Raw genomic sequence first — 25976 nt, forward strand, 5'->3', positions numbered from 1 at the left:
GCATCAGAAGCCAAAAATGGTTATATTCCAATTGGGCCGTTTTGTTTGGTTTTAGGATCACGCCATCAATCAATCCCCACCGGAGGAAATGCACGCTCCCCACCACTGAGGAGTGGATCATGAAGATAGCAGAACTTGCAGAAATGGCTCAACTGACTTGTTTGATTAGGGAGGGAACAACAACTACTTTTATAAAAGGCTGGAAACCCTTTATGGACTTTTTGCTGAAAATGGATAAAAATGAACTGATGATTTCTGAATTTACCAATTAAAAGGGGATATATATGGGGAGAAGGGAACTTAATGTAATTTTGAATGAGGGAAATGGTATTAAGTATGTCTGTAACTGCTATAAGGAAAACTGGAAGTCGCTTATCCTTTTCCCTTTTCCTTTGCTTTCTATTGTTTTCAGCACTTTTTTCTTTCCCTCCCTCCCTCCCTCCCTCCCTTCCTTCCTTCCTTCCTTCCTTCCTTCCTTCCTTCCTTCCTTCCTTCCTTCCTTCCTTCCTTCCTTTTCTTCTATATTTCTTCATGTCTATCTTTTAACTTTGCAAAAGATTTCTTTAATAAAAATTATATACATATAAAAAAGAAGGAAATGTACTCTTGTTCAGTAAAAATCAGAGGCATGTACTCTCAGCCAAGAAGGAATAACTACAATGAGGTCAACAATGAAAAACCCCATATAATCATTCCTTTCATCACCCCTAGTTTACATAACAGAAAAGAACTCTTTAAATGTTAAGAGGGCATGTTTGCTGGCACAAAGAACAGGAGCTCCCCCCCACACACTTTTTTTTTTCACGCTGCAACATTTTGTCCCAAGAGCCATTCATAGTCAGTCATGACATGAAAGCTGCTTCACCTCTGGGCAAGGGCAATCTTGAGTTTGTCATTTTCCATTTTTAGCTGTGCATCAGCAGGACCACCATGTGATGCTTTTTCATCATCTGTTCCATTCACACTGGATGCTCGGGTAGAACATGGAGTTTCACGCCCTGATTCCTGCACAAGAGGGCAAGAAGAACAATGAAACTCACAGCATTAATTTCTTGACATTTTAGGATATGTTGCAAAACATCCAATATCCCTGCAATCATCTGAGTGAGCCGATGCCAACCATCAAGCCTGACACCCTCCCGCAATTCTGGAAAATCTTGGGTATGTAATTCAAAGAACATTTTTTGCACTCACAGATTTCTTAATTGAAACCTTTTTCTCCAGCGTTCAGAGTCGATACAATACATTCAAGAAATAATTTTGTCAGTGCAGACCAATCCCTTAGCAAAATCATGGGTTGTATTCATACCAGCTCAGACCCGAAGAGAAAGAGTGACAATTAAAAAAAATCCTTGTACATCAAAAAATGTAATTGACAAGGCAAGAAAAGGCAAAGTTGAAACTCTTTCTCATGAGATGTTAACTTTTTAAAGACGGAGTTAATTCTGAGGTGGGAGGATTGAAACAGTTAAACGTGATCCCCTATTGATAGTCAAAAGGAACCATTTTCTTCCTGTGATTTTTAAATAATTTGTAGGCTCACCTTCAGTTCAGACAACCATTACATGAGCCACTAGTCAATGGATGCATTCACAAACAGAGCAGTAAGTCAGGATTTGCTGCTGTTTGGCTGATGCTTCACTTTGTCCAACATCAAAACTCAGATTCATAATTAAAAGAAACAATGGCTTACCCCAATGTTTGAACTCAGCCAATGTACAGGGAATCATTTTTTCTTTGCCAATGCTTATTTTAAGTTATTAAAGTTTATTTTAAGACCTCAAAGCTTGCAGTCAAAAACCAGTCTTGCCTTTTGTAAGCCTGACCTTGCAAATCACTCGTTTCCCCATCCTTGAACAGAGAACAGATCATGGCTTACTTGGGAATGGTTACTGGAAGTTTCCATTTTTTCTTGTGACCGGTCTCTGGCCAGACGGGCAGCTTCTTTCACCTCCTGAAACTTCTCAGCAAACTAAGTGGGAACACAAGGACCAAAACGTCACCTTAATTTTTGGATTCTAGAACTATGTAAGAGAAGAATGCATTTTATATCTTGGAGTCATAGGCAGCTGCTCACTGACTGCAATAAAGTTAGGCATACTGAGACCTAAGACTTTAGACATATTAGCTTGGTCCAATTTATTCAGAATTCATCTACATAAATAGGGAGATGTAGAGAAAGAATAAAATAATCAGACATTGAAAGAAGATAGATAAATGCATTTTCTGTTTCTGTATAACAAAGTGTCCTAAGGCACCTTAAAGTCGAACTATTTTGATATACGTAGCTTTTGCTAGCTGTTAAGAATTCACCCAACAAGCTAATCCATCATTCAGTTTTGCTTAGCACGGGGCTTGCAAACCATGGTTTATGGTTTATTACATGCAAATACAGGTGTGGTTATGCAACAAATTCTTATTTCCTCCACCACCCCCAAACCTCACCTTCAGTTATATTCTAAGGCAGCCTTTCTCAACCTTTTGACCCTGGAGGAACCCTTGAAATATTTTTCATGCCTCGGGGAATCCCTGCACATTCAGGCTCAAATATAGGCCAGAAGCTACCAAATTATTCTATTCGTTTCACGCATAGGCCTGCATTAACAGTGTTCTTAAACTGAAAATAAAGAATGAAACTTACCTCTTTAATGTGAAGTTGCCCGAATTTGAAACAATTTTTTAAATAAATCATGATCTCTCAGGGAACCCCTAATGACCTCTCACGGAACCCGAGGGTTCCAGAGAACCCTGGTTGAGGAACCCTGTTCTAATGGATACCAGTGGATCTCCTTTTTGCCATAATATTGGCTAATTCTAATTTTAAGAATATTAAGAAAGACAAAACAAGTGGGTAGTTGAACTGAATTCCAAGCTTCTTTAAAAAAGGAGGAGGCTTAGGAGAGGAAGGGGAAGGAAAAGGAAGAAGAGGAAGAGGAAGAGGAAGAAAAAGAAGAAGAAGAGGAGGAGGAGGAGGAGGAGGAGGAAGAGGAAGAAGAGAGGGGGAGGGAAGAGATGAAGGTGAAAATGAAGGGGAGGAGGAGCAAAGAGAGGAAGGAGAAGGGGAAGGAGAAGGAGAAGTACATAGAGCAAATATGATGGGAACAATATTTAATCCTTTCCCCATCATTTTATGATCACCCACATGCTAACCTACAATTAACAAGCGAATGACAAAGGAGGGGAAGAAGGAAGAACAGTAAAGGAACAGATAAAATGCAGAAAGGAAAAGAAAGAAGTTTCTGTTTCAACTGAAGTAGAGACATTTATTATCATAATTTTTTTTCTTTCTTAGGTTGTGCCCCCCTTCCACCCCTCCGATTCTCCAGCAAAGCATCATTTTACTGGCTATAACAGGACAGGATGAAAATGGGAATAAATATTCATTTGAGAGCAAAGTTATAAATCCTGACTGTGAATATAATTTGTCAGTTAGCCCTCTAGTTACCCTGTGGCTGAGATCTCATTTAAAACTTAGATTTTTTGTAATCCATCACTAAAAGGTATTGCTGGATTTGAGGAGGGAAAAGGAAACAAATGTCCTATTTTACCACCACCATAATCTCTCCAAAACCTGACTGACAACAAATGGAGGATCAAAATTAGTGGCCTTCTTTATTGTTTCCATGCAGTTAAAATTAAATGAAATTAGTTCATTACGGACATTATTATACTTCCCTATGTTTGATCATTTTCCTCCTGTATCATCTTAAACATTCATTTAGTGGCAACTTTTGACAAGTGTGGGAGAACATGTTTTGGGGTCCACATGCAGTCCTGGATCTCCCTACTATTACCTGAGGTATCTTACAGCAATCTTCCTCAAAAAGATGTTCTCCAGATCCATCAGGAGATGCTTGCTAGGAATTTGGGAAGCTGTCTCAAGATCTCTAGAGGTCCTCAAGTTCTCTAGAGGTCCTCAAGTTCCAGCTTCTGGTATCTGCCTTATTACAGTCTTAACTTCCAGATGTTTTTTTTAAAAATTCTCATTGCTCTCCCACTAAATGCAAGGTGGGAAAGAATCCAAGAATGACCCCTCTCCATCAACACCACCAAAACCACCCTTTGCTCTTTTATTAGGTCTTCCACAGACCTTGAAGATTCAAGGGATGCCTTTTAGATGACGAACTTGTGCAGGAAACAATCCTTACAAATCCTCTAACACCACTTATTAGCTGTGTCCGCAAACAGTGGCAAGCCCCAATTAGCAGTCATTGCTCCAATCTATGCTTTCCCTCTCATTCCTAAGGACCAGCATGTCATTACCAATGAAATTCATCTCCTTCCAGATGAGAAGCCAGCTCTCAACAGGAGAATACAAGAAGTTGGCTGCTGGCTGGCAGCAAAGCTTAGCATAATCAAGGCAGACTGACTCCTTGCTCTGCTGGAAGTATGAACACTGTACCCCTCAATTACTGTAGCAACTGGGGTTCTCCCCAGCTCTAAAAAGTATCAATTGTATTTCATTCACAGCAAAGTACATTTGTGTGTTAATTTTGGGTTGTGGCCCTTCCATTTGGTCATTGCTGGACTAAGGAAGGCAGTGCCCACAAACCACAGGAGTAAAAGCTCCTTAAAAGAATCAGACGCTTTGTTCTAGTATACAGATATCTTATAAGCTACTATTTCAAAATAGAAAATAAAGCCATCCACTCTGATGTGTTACCTTTATTTTAAATTTTATTTGTTTGTTAGATTTATAATCTGATCCTCCTGGAGCTCGAGATGCTGTACACAGCACTCTTTCCTCCACCCCCGCCCCCAAAATAATAATTTGGTGAGGCTGGGCTGATTGGCAACTTCAGCAAAAGGCAACAGGTCTACCCAGTCATCCTGTTGGTAACTTACATAACATCTCAGGAATTGTTCTAGGGTGGCGTTCAATCGTTCACACCCTCCGTCCAATTCCAGATGTCGCAACAAGGAGAGGGCTTGGGGCGCTCCAATCAATTTTAAAAATGATGTCCAAAATTTGGAGGTATACTGGACCCCACGATCACTCACCACCCTATTTGGTACCCCCTGAAATTTATAGATATGTTGAATAAAAAGCTTCGCAAGTTGACTGGCAGTGGGCATGCCTGCACATGGGATGAAATGTGCTTGTTTAGAAAAAAGATCTGTCACAACCCAGATTGCTGTCTTTTTCTTACCATCTGGTAATTCCCCTATAAAGTCCATAGCAATTTCTTTCCAGGGCTGGGTTGGGTTAACTACTGGCTGTAGTAATCCTTGAGGCTTTCCCTCTTTCATTTCTGAGATGGCACAAACCAGGCAGCTAGCCACATACAGTAGTCTTTCACATCTTGTCTCAGGCATGGCCACCAAATTGGCACCAAAGTTTTCATGGTTCAGGATGGATTTGAACCTGGGTCTCACTGATCTTAGTCCAGCACCTTAACCACAACAGTACATTTGCTTTCTGTAGTATAATGTTAAGGGGTTGGACTAAGAGCAGAAAGACTTAAATTCAAGTGCACTCACAGCCTGGAAGCTGACTAGGTGGTTAGATGCTAAATCAGGACTAGAGATACTCAGGTTCACATCTACTTTCAACCATGGAAGTTGGCTAAGTGACTTTTGGCTGCTCCCTGTTCCTCAGCCCAACTTATTATACAGGGAGATTGTCCTGGGGGAAAAAGTAGAAGAGAGAGTATTCTAAGCTTCTGGGTAAAAACAAGAATGTAATCCTAACAAGTCATCACCAAAAATGGCAACCACCTAAGTCACCAGTGTATCACTTTTGGAGACTAATGTCTGCTCTTGAATTCTGAATGTCATAATAGGATCTGCACTCTAAAAACTGGATGGATCCAGGACACCTATATATATTGTCTATGTCTAGAGGGAGAAAATGTAGAGGCAGTGACAGACTTTGTATTTCTAGGTGCAAAGATTACTGCAGACACTGACTGCAGCCAGGAAATCAGAAGACATTTAATTCTTGGGAGGAGAGCAATGACAAATCTCGATAAAATAGTGAAGAGCAGAGACATCACACTGACAACAAAGGTCTGCATAATTAAAGCAATGGTGTTCCAAGTAGTAACATATGGCTGTGAGAGCTGGACCATAAGGAAGGCTGAGCAAAGGAAGATAGATGTTTTGGAACTGTGGTGTTGGGAGGAAAATTCTGAGAGTGCCTTGGACTGCAAGAAGATCAAACCAGTCCATCCTCCAGGAAATAAAGCCAGACTGCTCATTGGAGGGGATGATATTAAAGGCGAAACTGAAGTACTCTGGCCACCTAATGAGAAGACGGGACACCCTGGAGAAGATGCTGATGCTAGGGAGAGTGGAGGGCAAAAGGAAGAGGGGCCGACCAAGAACAAGATGGATGGATGATATTCTAGAGGTGATGGACTTGTCCCTGGGGGAGCTGGGGTTGTTGACGGCTGATAGGAAGCTCTGGCGTGGGCTGGTCCATGAAGTCACGAAGAGTCAGAAGCGACTGAATGAATAAACAACAAAACTGCATCTACATCTATACATTTTATTATAATTAATTAACTGTAGTTAGAATTATTGCTCTCTACGTGATTAATCAGTTTCTCCTTGCATTACCTTGAAAATGAAAATTTGGCAGCAACTTTTGAAGGCACCCTGGGGCCACACCCAAAAGTTCGTAATGAGAGACAAGATGGTGGATGAATTCAATTACAATTCAATTAGATGAATTGTAAAGCTTTGTTAAAGCTTTTCAAAGGAAAAACAAAACCTGAAGCAGTTATTTATCTATCTTATCAGTCTTGGGTAGGGGAGAATGATGAAAAAAAAATCTAGCAGTGCTGGTTAAGGGCCTAAGAAGAATTAGTTGCCAATAGTTACACTCCTTAAAGTTACAAACTGGAAAAGTCATATACCGCAATGAAAAAATTGAAAGAATGTTGCACTGCAGTCCAAACTGGCTTGTAAATATGCACATGCACGCCCATCCCAGAATCACAGGCCTGCATTTCAATGACCCCAAGGGACTCTCTGACAGGCAGCCAATTAGAAAGAGTCATCAACTCCGCTCCTTAGGAGAACATCCAAGACCTTGCAGTTCTGTCCGCAACCTCTAAATAGCCAACTACAAAATTATACAACAGCCTTCTCCAAACTGATATATTGGAGCACTCATCTTCATTATCGGGGCTGATGGGAGTTGCAGTCCAACATCCTGAGACAGTATTATCAGGGGAAGAATACCCTGAAGAAAATCTCTGCTTTTCAGCCACTTTTAAGAGTTGTAACTTTTCCTATGAAATTCTGGAAGCTGCTCCTTCTCAATGGTTCTGAGAATTCTCCGTTAGACATTCCCAGTCCCCCCAATTCAGCAGGACTAAAGCAGACACAGCCAGAAAGTAAACATGGATTCTCCTGGTCAATATTTTTGCAATCAAAAGTTGCTTCCGGGGTTTTGGACTTCCAGCTGTTTGGAACTGCACAGAGCAGGGTCTTCAGAAAACTATCACCAAATTGCCATGCCTCACATGTTGGAAGGGGAAAATAATTAAATACGTGACTATTGACTATATTTCATGGATTTAATGATTACTTAAACCAAAACAAGAAGTGTAAATGTGAATGAAATCAAATATAGTTTTAAGATAAGGTCACCAGCCCCTCCCACCGGCTGAAGGTGGAGAAACATTGCCTGGGAAATGTTGTACGTTCAGCCACAAAACAACTCCCCTGTCCCCAATTAGAAAAAGAAGGAAAAGAAGGAAATCTGGGGCAAGCAGGGGTTGATTTGGATGCAGGAAGGCTGAAAACTCCATAAAGATTTGGTCTGGGCAACAACAAGGTCCCCCTTAAGTATGGGAGGTTGCAGCTGAACTGCCAGCACCGTGGCCTCTGCTCTAATATTTCATGGCCTTTCAAGCTTTCAAGGTTGAGAGAGGCATGATTAACGGGGAATTCTTGGAACGCTCAAGGGCATTCCATCGAGGGAGCCAATACAATCTGAAGCCATTAATGGCTGAATGCTTTGCATTTTTTACAGAACCTGTTCGCTTTGTGTCAAGATAAGTGCCTCTTTTAGAGCAGGGACAAACACTGTGATTATTTACCCTGAGCTTTGTCTCAATGCATAAGGGACACATTGGGTAATGCTGATTCTTCATTATCAAACTACTGCTGTTCAATTTCTTGGCTCTGTTACAGCACCCTTTCCTTTACACCTTTTGTCAACACTTAAAAGGCTACAGTCACATAATCACCAACACAGTTTACTTTCCATGGCATGGTCTTGTCTCCTCCTGCTTAAGCAACAGAGAGAAGGTTGGGCACTTCTCTCCTCTTGTCAATTTACTTGTCACTTGTTGCCTCATCCAAACCCCACAGATGATGATTAATGTTAATTCTCATCTGTTTCAACATGTCATCTTTAAACTGTGGTGTGTGAAGCTAAGCCCTGAGATTCTTTTGAGCTTTGGTGTCTTGAGATGTTCAGGTTTGCATGGTGTCTGGTGGAGACCAGCCAGTTGTGGTTTATGCAAAACAAAGCATGGCTAAACAGCACATACATCCAGGGAGAATGTCCCAGTCCAATCTATTTCACAGGGTTGGCATTCAGAAGATAAACATAGCAGAGGAAGCATCTGAGTTCCTGGAGGAAAGATGGAGTAGGGACCTAAGTAAAAGAATGAATAAAATAACACCTCCTTCTGTTGGTGAGTAACACTGCTTGGCAGTTTTCTATTGGCTGTCACTGCAGGGAGAGGAATTAAGAAATCAAGTTCACCCCAATGGAACCTTCCTGAGATGGAATAGAGAAATAAGGAGAGCCACATACAGGGATTTGCAAGGATGGATTATCCCAAGGCAGGGATAGAGTGTTAGGCATCCCCAATATAATTAAAATAGAAAAAGGTAATTAGCACCACCCACAAGCAACATCCCACTTGCTAATTAAGGGAAATTAATTACCTGCCCAGGGAGAAGACACTTGTTAATTAAGAAAAAATGGAAGAAGTTCCAATTTATCAGCAAGACTCCCACTAGATCCATATGTCTGTTCTTTTAATTTGGGGAGATTACTGCAGAGTTTACCCAAAAAAAAAAAACCACCAGCAACCCCCAAAAACATACACAGAGCCAAACAAAACAGAAAAAAATCCAATTTACTTACCTTTGTCAGCTGCTGCTCCGAAGAAAAACCCAGGCCGAACACAGTATTGGCTCTGCTATCAGCCCACTGGCCAAACTTCTGGGATGTTTTCGTGAAAGTCATGTTAGGTGTGATGGTGCTATTTATAATCACCTGAAAAGGCACACACATACACATACAAAGAACATGTCATTAGAATGAGAACTGCATGGGAACACCTGAGCAGTAACTCCCCAAACAGTTGATCGCATAGCAGAAATATTCAGATGAATTTTGAACACGACCCTTGATTAGGGACAGTGTGATTTTCCGATCCTGAATTACAAAGATGGACATTCCTTGCATCCAGCTGGACCCCAAATTCACAGCCACTTGATCCTGCTACAGTTAAGCTGGAATCTATTTTCCTCCATCCCAATTCCCCCAGCCTTCAGGCGACGAGACAGGACTTCAGTATCGTCATTTGGATAGCCAGAGGTTGAGATGTACTCTACGACTGGGTATTATCAACATACTGATGATACCCACCCCTGTGCCAACAAAAGCAGTAAAGCTGCCTGTCCCTCAAGAGAAGAGGGGAAGAAAGGAGGGTGGAAAAACATGATTAACACTCTGTTGCAATTGCACCTTTGACAGCTCACTAAAAATAGATCGTTACCTGATGTGGTTCAGCGTGTTGTGTGGACAGAGCTACCCTATCAACTGTCCAGCAGCTGCTCTCTAGCAAGTCAGATGGGAATGTTTTGCACCCCTCTTGCAACAGAGATGAGAAAGGCTGTATATGTTCCAACCTGAGCTACAGTCCTTGGATATAACCCAGGCAGTATGGTTCTCCCAATCGGCAGAGTTGGGGGACCACAGGAAGGGGGATCCTGTAACAGTCCCTTGGGTACAGTATAACTAAGTCACAGAAATTAGCTTTGGATGTTTCTGACTCTCCCTTCCCATTTTGCAGGCCCCAGATAAGCAGGGCAAAGAGGAACTTTATCTGAAGAAGTTCTGCAAACTATCCCTGGAGCTGCCAGTGTAAATAAAGGACAGTTCTGATCAGAAACACAAGCCAGCCATTTCAAACACAACTCTGCGATGTTTCATCATTTGCCTTCAAAATCCCAAGGGGTAGATTCGTACATGATGTGAAGCCATACATAGTTTGAACTATTTTGGTTTGGCCTGATGTCCTCAGTCAATGCTGGATTATTCAGTAAATAATGCTTCAACAAACTATGGTTTAGCATGAGGTACAAGCCAGCACATTATCTTTCCAATACTTGACACCTTTATACTATACAAGCAAAAAAGCATCTTTCACATATTGGAGGGGATTCCCTCTGTGTGTGTTTGTGGGAAATAAAGAGTCATAAAGTTTATTTTAGCCAGTTTGCAAGACTCAGCACCCTCAAGGTAGCTGACTAAGAGCTGCCATTTTCAGTCTGTCACAACAGCAGAACAGCTAAGGTTGCAGTGTTCAGGGGCATTGTGGGAAATGTGTAACAGAGGCCCAGATGCCATCAGAGGAAAGCTAAAAATGCAAGTCAGAAGGTCAGGCCAATGGCACCCCGTCTCTCCCAGCAAAAACACATGTTAAAACATTCTACAGCAGCCAACGCTGAAAATGGGAAAACATGTTGCACAACAAACCAAGGCTTACAATGAATGTGGTTCAAACTAGGCAGCAATTAAGGCAAAGAGCAGGGACTCAGTTTGAACCTGAACAGGAGAGATACTCAATTCTGTCAATCAGACATTGAAAAGAGCTTTTTCTTTTGTCATACACACAATAAAGCAACAAAATGCTGAAAGGGCCAGAACAGGAGCTAGTATAGAAACTCAGGATGTGTAATGGTATATGGGAATGACCTTGGGAGACCGGGCAAAGAGACGCAGCCAAGGGAACAGTTGATAAAAGGCAACTTAGCCCACAGCAGGAATGTGGGTAGGGCAAGAGGCTCAGAAGGAACCCTTCATAGTTTCTTGGGCTATAAAGGTGACGGGAGAACTGTACTTTCAGACTTGCAAGATTCTGTTAGTGTAACCTTACAATAAAGTAGAATTAGTTCATCTGAGCTTGCTTCCTATCTGGACTACCTCACAAGACTGACAGGATGCCTGGCTATTTGGGAAAACTTAGCTTAATCCCTCTGCAGTCATGCATTAGCATAACTTGAAAGTGGGGTCCTAAAACGTATTTCTTGATATATAGTTTTACAAACTATACATGGGAATATACGGCCATGGATGGTGGAAAAAGGTACTGCTCTCATTCCCTCTAACCCAGATTTGTTATACAATTAAAAGAGGGGTTATTTCCTGATTTGCAAAAATATCAACTGTTCCTTTTAAATGTACACAGATTTTCCCAGGGGGGCTAACGCACACTGTAAAATCACAACTATTGAAAGCAGGGCTTAGAATATAAATTACATGAAGGAGAACAACACTGGTGGAAATATTCTCACGAGCACTTTCTGTCACAACCTCTGTTTTATAACATTTTATAATGCTAGAGTATTAGCACATTAAAAGGCCTGGGTGGGGGTGAGGGACACAGGGAGAAGAATAACAAAATCAGCTTCAGGTGTGATTCACTAAGTGACAGCCCTTCGAGGTAGCCCACACAAGAAGCACAAACCATGGTAGTAACTCTACTTTATTGTAGGGTTACAGTATCAGAATCTTGCAAGTCTGAAAGAAATTCTCCCCTCCTTTCCTTTTACTCTCCAGAAAACTAGAGAGGGTCCCTTCTGAGATGCTTCCCATGCCCCTTTTGCTTCTGCGGGCTGAGATCCCTTTTGCAAGACCATTGTCTAATCTGTGGCTCTTCCTCTTGTCTCCCAAGGTCATTCCCACATACCATAACACTAAGGAACTGGGAAGGGGCACCATTGAGAAGTCCTCCTACAATTGCCATTGGCTGTCCTCCTACAATAGGGAAACATCTGGAGCAGGACATCCAATGGCACATCCATCTAGCTCAAGCTAGCTCCCTCTAACTCAACTAATTCCCTATAAACTAGCTCCTAACTAACACCAATTCTCTTTACCACAACCAATCAGAGAAGGAATAACTGCTGCAAGCCATTCTGCAGACCTGCCAGGAAATAATTCTCTTTAATGAACCGCCCAGGTTACCAGCAGATGTGCAAAGCTTGAATTGGTATCAATATCCAGGAAGACATTAAAAAAAACTGTATTAAGCATACTACACATCCCAGCTGCTATAATAATTTCTGTATTTCTCCTGATGTGTCTCAAATGACTGCTGGATGTTTTTCAGTTTCCTGAAAACCAAGGCAACTGGTTTCTGGCTTTCTGGATTCTACAGATACATGCTTCTTTGGTTGGTGTATGGTTTTTTTCTTACAGTGTTTTTAACATTGTGTAGAAATTAGATTTTTTATGTCTTTTTCTCCTTCTTTCACTCTTTATCAAAGGAGACTAAAATAATTTGAAATGGAGAATAAAATACAGAAATCATTATACAGCGAAATTTAAATTGGATGACCCAAAATAGAGGGAAGAAAAGTCTTGAATGTCCATTAAACACAATTTTTTTATCACCTTTATGTAAGGTTTATGTAAATTACATCAGATATATGAATTCAGATCTGGCCTGTTCCATCTGAAGTCTGCTGAACATTTGTGTGTGTGTGTGTGATAAAATCAAGGTTTTACTATAGTAGCTGTTGTGTTTCTGTTTTGAACTGATAACTAAGAGAAAGTCTAATAAGGTTCCAAGGCATTCTTCCCCAGCTAGAACACCTGTCAGCCTTCAAGGTAGGCCAGGTTAGGAAACAGATACTGCAAGGATTCCAGCTTTATTATTGTAGGGTGTAATAACGGAACCTTGAAAGCCAGTCCCATTTTATACCAGAAGCAAGGCAAGTTTATTTTGAGTTTCTTTCTCATGATTTTCACTTTTCCAGAAGTTGCCATTACACCTCTCTTAACCATTCACCCATTCCTTCTCTAAGGTAATCTCTACATTCCTTTAGGATACTCTTCACGGGTGTTGATCTCAACTCAAAGAACTTCCCAACCAGCATTGCCCTTGTTGAGAATTCTGGGAATTGTCTACACAACTGGAGAGTGTCACAGATGGGAAAGGTTATTCTAGAGGCTTCAGCAAAGGATCGTTACCTTGTCGTGGTGCTGGAGCTTGAGCACCTCAATGATGCCATGAGCTAAACCGTGAAGGGCCACCCAAGACGGGAAGGTCATGACAGAGAGGTCAGACTAAATGCGATCCCTGGGGAAGGTAATGGCAACCCACCCCAGTATTCTTGCCGTGAAAACTAAATGGATCAGTACAACCAGAGATATGTCGGTATACCATCGGAAGGTGAGACCCCCAGGTCGGAAGATGGTCAAAATGCTACTGGGGAGGAACAGAGGATGAGCTCAACTAGCCCCAGACGTGATGACGCAGCTAGCTCAAAGCCGAAAGGACGGCTAGCGGCCGACGGTGCTGGTGGTGAACGGCGAATCCGATGTTCTAAGGATCAACACACCATTGGAACCTGGAATGTAAGATCTATGAGCCAGGGCAAATTGGATGTGGTTATTGGTGAGATGTCAAGATTAAAGATAGACATTCTGGGCGTCAGTGAACTGAAATGGACTGGAATGGGCCACTTCACATCAAATGACCACCAGATCTACTACTGTGGACAAGAGGACCACAGAAGAAATGGAGTAGCCTTCATAATTAATAGTAAAGTGGCTAAAGCAGTGCTTGGATACAACCCAAAAAACGACAGAATGATCTCAATTCGAATTCAGGGCAAGCCATCTAACATCACAGTGATCCAAATATACGCCCCAACCACAAATGCTGAAGAAGCTGAAGTAGAGCAGTTCTATGAGGATCTGCAGCACCTACTGGACAACACGCCTAAAAGAGATGTTATTTTCATCACAGGAGACTGGAATGCTAAGGTGGGCAGTCAAATGACACCTGGAATTACAGGTAAGTATGGCCTGGGAGAACAAAATGAAGCAGGACATAGGCTGATAGAATTTTGCCAAGACAATTCACTCTGCATAACAAACACTCTCTTCCAACAACCTAAGAGACGGCTTTATACATGGACTTCACCAGATGGACAACACCGAAATCAGATTGATTACATCCTTTGCAGCCAAAGGTGGCGGACATCTGTACAGTCGGTAAAAACAAGGCCTGGAGCTGACTGTAGTTCAGATCACGAACTTCTTCTTGCACAATTTAGGATCAGACTAAAGAGATTAGGGAAGACCCACAGATCAGCTAGATATGAGCTCACTAATATTCCTAAGGAATATGCAGTGGAGGTGAAGAATAGATTTAAGGGACTGGACTTAGTAGATAGGGTCCCGGAAGAACTCTGGACAGAAGTTGGCAGCATTGTTCAGGAGGCAGCAACAAAATACATCCCAAAGAAAGAGAAAACCAAGAAGGCAAAATGGCTGTCTGCTGAGACACTAGAAGTAGCCCAAGAAAGAAGGAAAGCAAAAGGCAACAGTGATAGGGGGAGATATGCCCAATTAAATGCAAAATTCCAGAGGTTAGCCAGAAGAGATAAGGAATTATTTTTAAACAAGCAATGCGCGGAAGTGGAAGAAGACAATAGAATAGGAAGGACAAGAGACCTCTTCCAGAAAATTAGAAACATTGGAGGTAAATTCCAAGCAAAAATGGGTATGATCAAAAACAAAGATGGCAAGGACCTAACAGAAGAAGAAGAGATCAAGAAAAGGTGGCAAGAATATACAGAAGACCTGTATAGGAAGGATAACAATATCGGGGATAGCTTTGACGGTGTGGTCAGTGAGCTAGAGCCAGACATCCTGAAGAGTGAGGTTGAGTGGGCCTTAAGAAGCATTGCTAATAACAAGGCAGCAGGAGACGACGGCATCCCAGCTGAACTGTTCAAAATCTTGCAAGATGATGCTGTCAAGGTAATGCATGCTATATGCCAGCAAATTTGGAAAACACAAGAATGGCCATCAGACTGGAAAAAATCAACTTATATCCCCATACCAAAAAAGGGAAACACTAAAGAATGTTCAAACTATCGAACAGTGGCACTCATTTCACATGCCAGTAAGGTAATGCTCAAGATCCTGCAAGGTAGACTTCAGCAGTTCATGGAGCGAGAATTGCCAGATGTACAAGCTGGGTTTAGAAAAGGCAGAGGAACTAGAGACCAAATTGCCAATATCCGCTGGATAATGGAAAAAGCCAGGGAGTTTCAGAAAAACATCTATTTCTGTTTTATTGACTATTCTAAAGCCTTTGACTGTGTGGACCATAACAAATTGTGGCAAGTTCTTAGTGGTATGGGGATACCAAGTCATCTTGTCTGCCTCCTGAAGAATCTGTATAACGACCAAGTAGCAACAGTAAGAACAGATCACGGAACAACAGACTGGTTTACGATTGGGAAAGGAGTACGGCAGGGCTGTATCCTCTCACCCTACCTATTCAACTTGTATGCAGAACACATCATGCGACAAGCTGGCCTTGAGGAATCCAAGGCTGGAGTTAAAATCTCTGGAAGAAACATTAACAATCTCAGATATGCAGATGATACCACTTTGATGGCTGAAAGCGAAGAGGAACTGAGGAGCCTTATGATGAAGGTGAAAGAAGAAAGTGCAAAAGCTGGTTTGCAGCTAAACCTCAAAAAAACCAAGATTATGGCAACCAGCTTGATTGATAACTGGCAAATAGAGGGAGAAAATGTAGAAGCAGTGAAAGACTTTGTATTCCTAGGTGCGAAGATTACTGCAGATGCTGACTGCAGTCAGGAAATCAGAAGACGCTTAATCCTTGGAAGAAGAGCAATGACAAATCTCGATAAAATAGTTAAGAGCAGAGACATCACACTGACAACAAAGGCCCGCATAGTTAAAGCAATGGTGTTCCCCGTAGTAACATATGGCTGCGAGAGCTGGACCATAAGGAAGGCTGAGCGAAGGAAGATCGATGCTTTTGAACTGTGGTGTTGGAGGAAAATTCTGAGAGTGCCTTGGACTGCACGAAGATCAAACCAGTCCATCCTCCAGGAAATAAAGCCAGACTGCTCACTTGAGGGAATGATATTAAAGGCCAAACTGAAATACTTTGGCCACATAATGAGAAGACAGGACACCTTGGAGAAGATGCTGATGCTCGGGAGAGTGGAGGGCAAAAGGAAGAGGGGCCGACCAAGGGCAAGGTGGATGGATGATATTCTAGAGGTGACGGACTCGTCCCTGAGGGAGCTGGGGGTGTTGACGACCGACAGGAAGCTCTGGCGTGGGCTGGTCCATGAAGTCACGAAGAGTCGGAAGCGACTAAACGAATAAACAACAACAAAATTCTAGAGGAGTATTTCTCAAACTTGGCAATTTTAAGATGTGTGGACTTCAACTCCCAGAATTCCCCAGCCAGCACATTCCAGAGCCTAGAAGAGAAATCTTATGCAGATATAAAATCTCTGGCCCATTTAATACAGAGATATTTCACGGAAAACATCCACCAGGCTTCCAAATGATGGACCTTCTCCTTATTAAAGGTTGCCGAGCTAATGACTAGTTTTATGTGCAGAAAAACCTCACATCCTTGCTGACAGTTATGTGAAATTCCAGATTGGGTCTTTTATATATTACCTGCATGAGTATCAAAAGGAATGGTATATTTTTATTCATTGCCAAAGGAAAGCACCAATAGATCTCTTCCAGAATGAATTGCAGAGACACATTTCCAGGAAGAATTGGTCTTTTGGAAACCCACACTATACTCAGCAAAGCAGAAACCCTTCACCTCCCACCTACTCCAGGGCTTAATACAGTTGATAAATGAGAGGAGAGTTCAGAGCAGACATTATTGGATTTTGACTTCTACCTCCTGTTTCCCAGATGCATTGCCAGTTATTGCTCTTGGAGCGACTGGCACAGTGGAGCTCCAATTGTCAAGGAAATATTTAGCAAGATTTGTTCTGCTTTTGGTATCTTGGTATCTTCTTACAAATGGGAGCTTAGTCCAAAAGTGAAACATGGACTTTCAAAGGCACAAAATGATCACCATGACTATGATATGGTTTCAGATTTCATAATCCCCAGGATTTTTTTAAATCTGTGGGTGAATTGTAAATTATTCCTTTATCAGTGTAGATGATGCCTTCCTACTTTGAGTGCTAATGTCAGCTGAAATAAAAGAATATATAATTCAATAGAGGAAAGCATATCATTTTCACCACATCAATGAAGAAACAGCATTAGCAGTTCAAAAGCTAGTTCAGCAAGAAATATGCATTAAAGGCCAAAATCCCTCCTGAATAAATACCTCTTTGTTTGACAAAAGAAGGACAAGCAAAAATGAAATTAGCTAGGCATCCCCTGGCAGAGAGTTCCGAAACCTGGGAACAGCCACTGGAAAAATTTAAGTTGTCCCAATTCAAATTTCACTCCAGCTATTCTCTCATGAACTGACCTTTGGTAAGGACCTATTTTTAGTAGTATGACCTGTAATACATATAAAACACCAGCCTTCTTTGCAAGTTTGTATGTCATCTATGCAAACACTCACCATTATACAAAGAACAATTATTACTAGCGAAGAATCGAAGAATTATTCTCTTTGATTGGCAATTATTACTAGCGAAGAATCAGCAGTGAGGAGAACAGAAGTTATAGCTGAAAGGAATATAGTAGTAGTATCTACAGCAACTTGAACGTGAAAGAGAGATACCAACTTCCACAACTCTGCTAAAATGGAAGAAAAAGAAATCACTGTACTTATAGTGCAGGATCCTCAGCAGAAGATCTTGTATTTACAGCATCAGATCTGTAGCGCAAGACCCACAAATGCCAAGATGGTCTACTGAAGTATGACATGAAGACGGAACAAATTAAAAACTGAATAATAAACTAGATGCAAAATTTGAGAGAAGTAATTACAATGGATCGATGGGAAGAGCTATGGGGGGGAAAAATCAATAAAATTTACTCCAAGCTACAGTCTAAGGGAAACTTGGTACAAAATGTTTTACAAATAGTTCATAACTCTGTCTATGATTGATAAGATAGACAAGCATATAACAACAAATGTTGGAAATGCCATAACGAAGATGGAACATTTTACTACAAGTAGCGGTCATGCCAAAAATATATATATATATGTAAAAGTATTGGAAAAAAATACAACCAAAAAAATCCAAAAAATAAAATTTGAACTGAAGACTAAGTTGATCTGGAGCAGGTTTAGAGAGCCAATTTCTTTTTAAGGAGGCAATATTGGGAACTTGGACACATGGATTTCAGTGTTGGGACCATATTGACTACTGCATGCAAGGCAAACCATTTTCACATTTTTTTCCAATACTACTAAGGGGCAGCGCTGAGCCACCCACATTAATGGTCAAGATGTTCAGCTTTCCTGATCAACCATTTCTTCCTCAGGAGAAAGTAGGGGAAGGAAGTCAGGTTAGCAGATGGCTAACCAACAACATCTGCTGCTTTTTCCTGAATGCCATCTTAAGACTGTAATTATACATAGTGCCTAAAAATCAAGCCAGCTTCCCACCCACACCAACATGCTTAATATCTGACCTGAAGAGTTCTGGAGAAGTTGGAAATTTTGTTCTTCTACTTCATGACACTTGTGTTGGCTCCAGTGAAATACATTGCCCAATCATTAAACCTGGAGATCAAGTCATTCTTACTCATCTAGCCAAGCCAAAACTACAGAGGCCCTGACTGTGTTACACCCAAAGAACAGTCCATGTAAGCAACCAAATAAGCTGCCGGAAAGGAGAAAGTGTTCCTGTCTTGACCTTTGAAGTTTAACTAATACACAGAAAATCCCATGTGTTCTTCCTGACATCCTTCTGTGAAAGTGAGTGGAGGCAAAGGAAGTTGAAAGTTACAAGTGGCAGTCATCCCTATGAGATAGACATTGACAGTGGCCTGGCACCAAGCCAACCAGGATGCATCTATTTGGCCAGACTTCAGCACCTGCTTGGTTAGAACATATGTTCATTGCTCAACAGACTTCCCACAATTTGGGCTGAGAAAATGCAAAGCTGCAGTCAAAAATACACCCATTTCCCAGAAGGCAAACTGGTGAGGCTTGCTCTCTGTCACCCATATTTACCTCTGTTACCGTTTTTCTTTCTTCGGCTGGGAGCACACTTCTGCACTGCAGCCGGCTATCTTAGTTACTTTCTAAAATCACCTATGGGGCTTAAGCAGAGCTCAAGAGGTGTTCTTGGAAAGAGCTGCTCCTTGTAACATGCTAGCTTTCCATTTTATCTGTTTGTTATAAAATTTAATGACCATTAAAAAATGAAAGTCAAATGAGGCAGGAAGCCAGGCTCTTGCTCTGTTTTATAGTATAAATATTTTAGGTCTTGTGAATGATGGCATGACAAGGGGATATGATTAGTTTGAGAAACAGTTTGCTTAACCACAATTTATTAAATGCAGTAGGCCCCAAATGATTGGGTTTGCATAATAAATTAAGCCACAAACTATGGTTTACCAACCAAATTGGTCAAGTTCGCATACTGCATTAAGCTGCAAAAAGCAGATGATGATCAGATCAACCCACAACTTAGAGCAGTATTTCTCAGCCTCAGCAACTTTAAGATGTGTGGACTTCAAGTCCCAGAATTCCCCAGCCAGCATACTTTATTGTAGTTATCTAGCCTGGATTTATTCTAGTTATCTGGAAAATAAGCTTCTGTGTGGTAAGGAAGCAGGTAAATATATGAATGGCCTACTTCTGAACTTTTCTTTGGACGAAACAACAGTCGGAGGGGAAGAGCCTTAATTAGATCACCAACTCTAAATGGCTTAACAAAGGAGATGAATGGATTGATTTAGAAATTAAGTCTGTTTTAAAAGTCAAACCTTGCTTTGTTTTCATATGAACTGATGAAGATCTTATTATCCTCATGTGTTCTTCATGAAACTACCAATCTGAGCTACTCCACAGCAAACGTTCACTTTATTATTACTTATGGCATTGTTTTTCAGCACGTTCATAAAACGTTGTCTTATTTGCTTGCTGCAGCTGAGCACTCTTGGGGCAGAAGGAAAACTGGTAATTTTAACCAGTAATAATCTTGTTGTTCAGTTAATACCTAGGAAATTCATTACTGCAGCAGCATTCAAAATTTAAGAGCACTGCAGGATTCTCCATTTATTTTATATTGTATTTTACTGTGAGGGATTGATTCAGCAACTCTCCAAAAATCCAGCTGGACAGGCCAGTGAGAAATACACAACATAACCAGAAATAGACAGCATTGCATCGGGCTGCATGAACATAAGAGGCCACCTTTGTTCCTGTAAAGCAGACCCTCAGGCCACAGCACAATATTAGGATCGTTCATTGCAAATCTCATGAGCCAGCCTGACCGGCACTCGTTCCCTATTCTTTCTTTTGTCACCAATAACTAACCAGGATCAATCTTTCTGGTACAATCTTAGTAGGTCACTAAGGAGAACAAAATGTTATCTATCTGATTCAATGCAAGGAATCGCCTCTTGAAGTCAACTCAAGAGTTGTATGGTGGTGGGTTTTGCTTAAGAAGACTTGAATTCTGGAATAAATCTTTAGACCTGAATTCTGGAAATCACTGTCTCTGCAGAGCAGCAGCAAAACATCAAAGCAAAGGAACTGGAGAAGCAGCACTCCAAGAAGGGAAGCCCATTATTTGCCCCACCACACCTTTTTCCTGCTACTTCTCCCACTTTCTTCCAAAGGAGGACTCAAACTTTCCAAGTTTGCAAAAGTATCTGGGCCAAGCCAATGTAGATAGAAAAAATGGGGCATAAAATAAGGTATCTCCTGGCCCACTGGAAAAGCTACCATCTACTTCCTGCTCCATTTAACCTTCATTAAACTTGCATTAAAACAAAGAGGGTCCTTGTTCACTTGCATAGATTTCAAATGACAATGACACTATAGTACAAAACAAACAAGAACTCCCCAGTCTAAATCTAATGCATTAGCATCAATTTATTACTAAATATAGAACAGAGACAGGGATTTTTTTTTTTTTACAGTTAAGAGCTGCACTTTATATGTTCAGGGTTTGTTTTCAACTGCAGAAGGCCAGAGGGGACGGCCAGGAACGAGTGACACGTGGGGAGTGAGGCTAGCCTGTGCCTTGCTTTGCAGGTTGATGAAAAAGGCATTTAAGGGTTGGAAGTGGTGCATTAAGATTTTGTTCTTTATTTTGCCACCACCTCCCAATAAGAACACTGATGCCATCCAAACTGCCTATTGCTGACATTATCCATCCTTGTAATCTAAAGTATCTATCAAGGAATTTGTTGTTGTTTTTGTTCAGTTGTTAAGTTGTGTCCCATGGACCAGAGCATGCCAGGGCTTCCTGTCCTCCACTGTCTCCTGGAGTTTACTCAGATTCATGTTCATTGCATTGGTGATGCTGTCTAACCATCTCATCCTCTGCCGTCCCCTTCTCCTTCTGCCTTCAGTCTTTCCCAGCATCAGGGTCTTTTCCAGTGAGTCCTCTCTTCCCATTAGGTGGCCAAAGTGTTTGGGCTTCAGCTTCGCTATCTGTCCTTCCAATGAACAGTCAGGGTTGATTTCCTGTAGGATTGACTGATTTGACCTCCTTGCAGTTCAAGGGACTCTTAAGATTCTTCTCCAGCACCACAGTTCAAAAGCATCGATTCTTCAGCGCTCAGTCTTCCTTATGGTCCAACTCTCACAGCCATACATTATTACTGGGAAAACTATAGCTTTGATTATACAGAATACACAGCTTCATAAAATTAGATCAGATGGTTTCAGAAGTCTTTCAGATCCTCACAAGCTTAGCTTCTCAAATCATGGAGTTTCACCCTATAGAGTTCTTGATTCTCTTTGCTCCTGGTGAAAACAAAACACACAAATCCAGCCATGGTGCTGACCAAGTTGAGACACTTAGGTATGTTTTGCATGGCGGCCAGGTGAGCTGAAGAAGCCACCATCGGCTCTTCCGAAATTCCCCCTTCAAGTTGCTTCAAAGTGGTTTGCCCAAGTAGCAGAAGGAGCTTTTAAAAGCTTTCCTGTGGGCTGCAGAAGGAAGAAATTCAGAGATTCATGGCAGGAGAAACAAATTTAGCAAGTTAAAAAAACAAACAGTGGAAGCAAAATCAACACCAGTTCCCGTAATCATGTGCAATAGCTGCAGACAGTAGTGAAAAGCAGCCACAGGGTTTAAACTCAAAGGGGAAGAAACCAGGTTTCCTAAGGATTGGTGATAATGGAAGGGGCAACAACAGATTGAATTTGGAGTGAATACCTTCTCAGTGACCAGGGGCCACACATATCTTTTTTTTTGAAGGCCACAGTGGATAAGTCATGCCAAATAGGTGGGCCAAGTTACAAATAGATCAATTTTTTGCTTATTTTTCTGGATGGGTGGGCAGCTGTATCTTTGTTAACTTGGTTAAATGTATTTTAGGACATGCCACAGCTTGCCTGTGATTCAAATCCTCAAATGAGAGATCATGCTGATTATGGCCATTGTGATTGGAGGAGAATCCAGAGGGCATAAAAGCAGAGAGAAGGAGGCCATGGCCATCCCTAAAGCTTAGGCTCCTAGCATTTTATTAGTGCTGGTTGATTAAGCAAACTGCATGGATTAGAAGCAATATTCCTGGACATAAGGTTTAGCTGGCTTCCAGAAGTCATGATGACTTTTCCCCATGTGGGTCTAGGGAAAACAATAACAAAAGGAGGTGGGTTCAGACAACGTGCTAAATATCAGTGTGACTTATCCGGACTGGTTTTGGCTTAGCATGTTGTGTGAATGCAGCTGCTGTAACTAAAAAAACATGGTTTATTGAACAAACCTCTGCCACTATGTCAATAAACCATAGTTAAAGCAAATCAAGGCTTAGTGCAGTGGGTGAATTCAACCAGTGTTAATGGCAAGGAAGTTACACAAAGTGTTCTTTTTGCAGCTTGAGGTGTGGGGATAACTGTTTACCCATGGGACCTTTGGAGACCAAAGTTGGAAGGCACTAATGGAGGGGGATCTGATCCAATCAGCCACTTGCATTGGAATCTGTTAGAACTCAATGCTGAGATATTTTTTTTAAGAAACTGTCCACTTAAGTTAAAATTATTAAAATGAATCCCTCCCGGAAATAGATGCCAGCTATTTACTTTATCAGTGCTGATACCTTTAACCAATCTTTCCTCTTTGACCAAAGTATAGCTCTTCCAATTAATCTGCTGGGCTAAGTGTTAGGAAAAAGCAGAACCTTTCAAACTAGGTCTAAAAGGAAGTTCCCATACCATCAAATTCTGGAATGAAAAATGCATGCACCTTCCCCACACCAATGAAGTCATGTAAAAGAGGAAAAAGGACTATATACATATATATGTATATATTAAAAATACATCTATCAATATCTCGCTCTTCTCCAGCACCACTGGACTAGTGCATGTTCCTAAACACTCAGCAACTATCTATTTATATCCACATTTTAAGCACATCTGTTCTTCGATTATGAAAGCACGTGCTGCATGCTGAGTGCCCAACATAAAACCTGAGATAAACCATTTGAGGATTTGACAGATTTTTTTTTAAAGTTGCACTAGGGATCTCTTCCAAGAATCATCCTCCAGACGCTGTAACAACCGCTTTAATGTGCTAATATAATGATTAGGTTTGATTAATTTCTGATTCCATTCAACCTACGGGGAGCAGATCAACTTCTAAGTTGGTGGCTTTGCCAACTGGCCATGCTGACTGGGGATGATGGGGGTTGCAGTCCAGCATGCCTGAAGAGCATCAGGGTAAGAAAGACTGAACTGGGGATCTATGGTTGTGCATACTTTTTTAAAACCCTTAAAAAGCAACAGTGGAGAACAAATTAAAGACAACATAAGAGCAGGACTGAAGCAGGACTCTAGCCAAATAGAGTAATTAACAGAAATAAGATAAAATTTAATTTAAAAAAAACCCTATTGCTAGAATATATACACAGAGCAAGATTGTGTTTCCTCTTTAGGAACAGGCTGTAAATTGGTAGAAGAAAAAGAACAGAAGCCTCACAGCCCTAAGGAACCTGTTCATGACACAGATAAATGCCATGAAGTCATTAAAAGCCAAGGAAGCCTGGTGATAATGTCACCGCTGGTGCCTGGGGTAGATGTTCATGGCTACCTGAAGGAAGAATACACATAACCGCATCAAGCAAGCCAAGCTGCAGAACTGTGGGTGTTCCATTAAGACCTGCTTTGGAAAGGAATAAAATATACAGCTCTCCTGAGTCTTCACACGCTTGCCATGAGTCAAACAGCCCAGAATTCACAGATGTACAGGCATTAGTATGCTGGCCTCTAGCAAGGGCCTTTATTGGTTGAAAGTCAGGTGACCTTTCCCACAGCACAATGCCAATGAATTGTAACAGTGAACAATGAACGGTGAATGTCTTCCCAGAAGAAAAGAAGATTCCAGAGCTTCTTCCATCATCTGGAGAAAAGAGACACTGTGGCTGGTATAAAAAGTGAAAGGTAGAAGGGGGGAAGAAGAGTAAGAGCTCACAAGAACAAAATCAACCTAGGAGGTGGTGAACCTTTCATTTGATCCATCAGAGGTCTTCATGCACTCTCACTTGGCACATTCTAGGCCCACCAAGTCAACATCCTCTATCCACTGGAACTGTGCAACAGAGTACAAATGCTCTACTCCATTGGATGTGAGTTTGCACAGATGTATACTGTGCATGCTTTTTAAAACACTTCAATGCAAACCAGAAACCAGCCAATGCATCCTCCCCACAACCCTCAGCTTTGCAGGTGCTTATTTCAACAAAAAGAGAAGCTTATGCAGTCCCACCCTTGCATTTCTCCCCAGAGAAAAGAAGAGAACTGCTGATGCTCTGTCAAACCATCCTTCTTTTGGGTCATCGTTATTCCAGAGGGATACCAATCTAGGTTAATTGTAATGAGCTGATCTGTAGTTTTTTCTTAACATTGTGTAATAATTTTCATGATTGGGTACCTCCACACCTAACACAATTTCCCTGATAACTTTTCCTTTAATGCACACATATATAGACCTTTTATCTGGCTATTGTTGTTGAAATCCTACCAGGAGTAAGACATTCAGAAGGTTCTTTACTTGTGTAAACATGGCTTTGCATCTTGCACTACTGATGTGTATTTCTAACGAACTACCTGGGGATAAGATTATTAAAGGCAACATGCAAATAAGTCCTGTAGAGGTTTTTTTCTTCTTCTTCTCTGAGGCTAATGAGACAAGGGCAGAAATGCTTCATTCAGGACTACAGCTGGTGAAGGAAGGATTAAACCTCCCTTTTCTGAGTGTGACATCCCCAATGAAAATCCAGATGGTATTCGTGTATTTATTTAGCAGATTTCTAGACCACCTAACAGCCACGGTTTCCTGGTGGGTAAATGAATTCATTAAAAATAAACACGATAACACCAAACATTATAAACAATAAAAGCAGCAGCGTGGGAGAGATTAAAAAACCACCATCTACAGTCTTGATAACAAATATAGCAGATATAATTATAATAAAATGGGCAGCAGAGACAACATTTATTTGTTCTGCAATGGCTTCCTAGTATGTTTGGAGAAACAGAGAAGTCTTTACTTGGGGCTGGAAAGCCCTCAATGTACAGTAAGGATCAAGTAAGCCTCTTGGGGGTTGGCAGTCCCCAAATAGGCCAATCCCACCACAAAGGACCATTTTCTTGGAGCTATCCACCTTGCCTGGTTGGATGGGAGAAGTTGGAGAAGGCCTTCAAGATTCTAGCTCCAGTGACAGAAGAGTTAACAGTGCCATAGCTGAGTTTTTAACTATGGTGCTGTATCTCATATATACAGAATGCAGGAAGGGGGCTTTCAAATCAGCCCCT

At 41.3% G+C, this 25976-nt stretch overlaps 1 protein-coding gene across 1 annotated transcript in view; it reads right to left on the bottom strand.

The window, feature by feature from the left end:
- Window positions 1-25976, bottom strand: part of HOMER2 (homer scaffold protein 2) — a 62492-nt gene that overhangs the window by 7208 nt on the left and 29308 nt on the right. The window contains exons 3-5 of the mRNA XM_063313914.1: window positions 9113-9244; window positions 1880-1972; window positions 866-1005 (exon numbers count right to left, since the gene is read on the bottom strand). Of these exons, the coding sequence (XP_063169984.1) occupies window positions 866-1005; window positions 1880-1972; window positions 9113-9244 (365 nt within the window). The remainder of the gene's footprint in view (window positions 1-865; window positions 1006-1879; window positions 1973-9112; window positions 9245-25976) is intronic.

The sequence above is a fragment of the Candoia aspera genome, chromosome 13 (genome assembly GCF_035149785.1).
Source record: "Candoia aspera isolate rCanAsp1 chromosome 13, rCanAsp1.hap2, whole genome shotgun sequence".
NCBI classification, from domain to species: domain Eukaryota; kingdom Metazoa; phylum Chordata; class Lepidosauria; order Squamata; family Boidae; genus Candoia; species Candoia aspera.